The sequence below is a fragment of the Myzus persicae genome, unplaced genomic scaffold (genome assembly GCF_001856785.1).
Source record: "Myzus persicae strain clone G006 unplaced genomic scaffold, MPER_G0061.0, whole genome shotgun sequence".
In the NCBI taxonomy this organism is placed as follows: domain Eukaryota; kingdom Metazoa; phylum Arthropoda; class Insecta; order Hemiptera; family Aphididae; genus Myzus; species Myzus persicae.
This window is the reverse complement of record NW_019101308.1, coordinates 1-3,712: the sequence shown is the minus strand read 5'-3', so window position 1 is coordinate 3,712 and position 3,712 is coordinate 1. Positions and strand designations below refer to the sequence as shown.

The following is a 3,712-nucleotide window of genomic DNA, read 5'->3' as shown; positions in this document are numbered from 1 at the left end:
ATGTTATATAAGATTCATCAAAAAAACTTTAATCAGATAAACTTTTATCAACATTTAAAGTTAAATTAGTAAATATTAAATAATGTTAAGTAAACACCTTATGTATGTTCTAGGTTTACACTGTCCTATATTTTCATGTACTAGAAATACTTTTACACATGGAAACATTTAAAAAAAAAATTATACCACAATACTTTGATAAATTATTTACCAGTTCATGATAAAAATAATAATACATACTAATCAAATCTTATTAAAATCATATTCTATTTTATCAGTTTAATTACATTATTTAATGCAAAAGTAGACAAATAAAAAAAAATTCTGGTCCTTAAAATTGTATATTTTTCTTATTAAAGTACAATAAAAAGTGATCGAAAATTAAATAATTGGTGGCAGGTAATTAGTAAAATATATAATGCATACAATAATGCATTTTTTTACAATCATAGTATGTCATATTATCTTATTTTATACATTTATTTTTTTACCTTAAACATTTACAACTTATCGACCATTTTTAGTATATGACGTTGCTCTTGTTCTTGCCATTCTTTATCCCCATCCTCGCCTAGATTTCCAGCATATTCTATAAAAATGTATTGTTTTGATGTAAACTGTTATTTAATTAAACCTCTAATTAATATTCTGGGAAATACTTTATAATTTACATCATTATTAATTAGTTCATTACCAAACATTTCTAAATGGATTATTAAAAATAACTAAATAAAAACCTAATGGATAATTAATAATGATAATAAATTAATAACATTTGTGAGTATAAATTTAATCTAATAGGTACCTCTCATTATTTGTCGAATAGTTTTTAATGTTCCACCTCGCATGTTTAAAATGTGAGAAACTCTCTTTTTTATGTTTGGGCCACTATTGCAAACCTCCAATGTAATATAATCAATCAGTTGCAAAGAAAATAGACCTCCATTTAAACGTTTTAAATAAATTTCATCTTCATCTTCTTCTCCCGTGTTCTACAAAATAATGTTTTCAACTATCAAAAATTAAATGGTAACATATTTATAACTTTACCTTTTCATCAATTTCAGCATCAATCATTTCAACCTTTTCCATATACTTAAAATGAAGTTCCATGAGCCTATCAACTTTTTCCATATCATTTTCAGCAAATTTAGTCATTAGACGTTGTCTTTGTGTACCACGACAGTTACGTAACATATTGGCAATTATTGAAATAACATGTTCTGCAAGAATATGTGCATATAAGTATATGACTTTTTTAAGCCCTTAAATAACAAATTTAATTTAGTACCTTCGTGTTCTTCTGTACTAAGCATTCTTTTTCTGTTCTTTTTAGGAGTTTTCATGAATAGTGGAAATATAGTCCGAAGTCCCAAAATATCTACAAATTTGTTGCAATTGTCTTTGCCTTGTGGACCTGACAAAGCATGATTCAATACCTTTAATGAACCATTTCTACTTAATTTTTTTTCTCTGAAATATTTAGAATGCTTTTTGTAATTATTGTACAAATATCTAAAAAATAAATTAAGAAACAATAAATTACCTTAATATAAGATTCATAAGCTGAAGTCCTTCGCCTCTCAAGAATCGATCTCTATTTTGTTTATCCATTAAACAAGAACAAAGACAATCAAAAAGATTTTCCATCATTTCTTGTTCATCAGGAGAAGAAGGATCGTGTCTTTTATAATACTAAAAATCAAATTTTACATATGTTAAAAACTATTTGAAATGTTAACTTATATAAATATTTACTGCTAGTTGTTGTAATAAAGTGTCAATCCCTCCAATTTCTCCAACTAAAGCTCTATTCTCTTCATTGTTTTGCAACAATATAGATAGAATTTCACTACTGTAAAGTTTATTACCATCATAAGGCATTTTAGCTTTAATTCTTTTTAAAAGCCATGGAATAAGGCCTTGTTTACCAACATCAACCACAACATCAGGCCTTAGTTCCATAATATTTTCAAATATTCCTAAAGTTGTATGTACACCATTAGCTTCTTCTTTCACAGATTCATCCATACGTTCAAGATTTTGTACTAATAGAGCACATATTTGTTTGCTGAGTAAAGCATCAATTAATATTTCTGTACCTTCTTCATTCTCATTTAAAGAATCAAGATCAGTTAGTTCCTAGAACAATGCATGTATTACAATAATAACACTAAACAAATATATTTAAATATTACAAACCTGTAATAAATTTACAACTGCAACAGCAATGTCAGTGTTTTCGTGAGTAAGTAATTCTAATAGAGATAAAACAGCTTTTAGATTGACTAATATAGGATATAAATCTGGAACAGTTGCTATAGCATGCATTTCCGTTAAAATATCGTGCAATTCAATTTCTGATTCCATAAACCTAAATTTAAAAAAAGTATAATAAAATTATAAATAGAAGTCATACTTAAAAAATTACTTTTCAGGATTTTCTGGAAATTTTATTCGCATTTCTTGGTTTTTCAACACTTTTTTTTCAAACAATAAAATCATGCGTTTTAGAGCCGCTTCATCTAGCACCCCATCCTATGAAATAAAAAAAATGCATATCTTATTTGAATCATAAAAATATATTTTATTTTATTTTGTTATCATTTGATGTTTTGATTTATATCAAAATATAATTTCCTTACATCAGTACCAGCAAGATTTTCATCAACTAGTTTTTGCACCATATCTTGCCGTTCTTGTTTTATTCGCTCTTCTTCAGCAAGTCTTTCTTGTTCTGCTTTCAATCGTTCTTGCTCTTGTTTCTCTATTTGTTGGACACGATGTTTGGCTAATCGTCTGAGTTTTTTTTGTCGTTCATAATCTGTCTCATTTTCTTGTATCTGATTAACTTCTTCTTCTGGTAGCGGTCGTTTTGGAGTGTTGGCAGGCTAAAATGAAACCACATTACAATAAGTATTAATACCTACATTAATGAGAATTAACAAATTTATTTGACAGACATGTATTGTTTGTTACATACTTTGTAGTCTAATAGTTCTCCAATATCCATGATGGTATTTAAATAAAACTAGTTTAGTCTGTTGACTTGAAAACTTATTAATTCGTTCAATTTCGTTGGGCTACCGCCGTAGTCCGTAGATATTATAAAAAAATACTATATAATACTATTATTTCAAGGCATAAAATAATAATATATATTATTACCTATTATAACGTTATTTTAACATGTTTACATCCTTCGAATTAGTCGATGTGATATTAGTGATAACGATACAAGCAAACGATTAATACGCTATCAAAATAAATATGGTCAAATGCTGGTGGTTTAGTTTGGTCATAAGCGGTCTACGGTTTTGTGGTTACCGCGGTTTAAGATAGAATGGTTAGAAAGTCTGATATTTCGGCGGTAGAGTTTCTTATCAAAAATATGAAAACCTCACTGAAACCGTGGCGCGAATGCGCGATCTACTAAATTACCACGATAATCTTGATATTCTTTAAATTTATTAAATAATAATAATACTATATTAAACACTCCGAATAATATTATGTTTCGGAATCTGAAATAAAAAATGTATCGTGTCATCCAAAGAATTCAAAAACTCGAAAACTAATAACAACATATTATATTATAATATCTATCATCTATGGCAAAAGCCGATCGTCGTCACTCGTCGAAGACGATTCACAATTCTAATAATTTCATTAAACAAAAGAGAAATGTGTAAGGCAACAATGAACATTTGCT

General features: G+C 27.5%; 1 protein-coding gene across 1 annotated transcript; it reads right to left on the bottom strand.

Moving 5' to 3' along the window:
- Positions 1–397: 397 nt before the first annotated feature.
- Positions 398–3,223, bottom strand: LOC111028610 (beta-catenin-like protein 1). Its single transcript, XM_022307335.1, has 10 exons — positions 2,984–3,223; positions 2,646–2,891; positions 2,432–2,538; positions 2,203–2,374; positions 1,759–2,142; positions 1,547–1,695; positions 1,292–1,473; positions 1,051–1,223; positions 806–992; positions 398–589 (listed from the first exon to the last, which is right to left on the bottom strand). The coding sequence occupies exons 1-10, from the start codon at positions 3,011–3,013 to the stop codon at positions 501–503; spliced, it is 1,719 nt and encodes a 572-aa protein (XP_022163027.1). The 5' UTR covers positions 3,014–3,223; the 3' UTR covers positions 398–500.
- Between the last annotated feature and the right edge of the window lie 489 nt (positions 3,224–3,712).

What these genes read in the sequence shown, in the direction of transcription:
- LOC111028610 (XM_022307335.1), bottom strand. Translation starts at nt 3,013, where the DNA reads ATGGATATTGGAGAACTATTAGACTACAAA. An exon ending in CTTATGAATCTTATATTAAG is followed by an intron (nt 1,474 to 1,546) that starts GTAATTTATTGT and finishes TAAATATTTCAG; the next exon opens with AGAAAAAAAATTAAGTAGAA. An exon ending in TAGTACAGAAGAACACGAAG is followed by an intron (nt 1,224 to 1,291) that starts GTACTAAATTAA and finishes ATATTCTTGCAG; the next exon opens with AACATGTTATTTCAATAATT.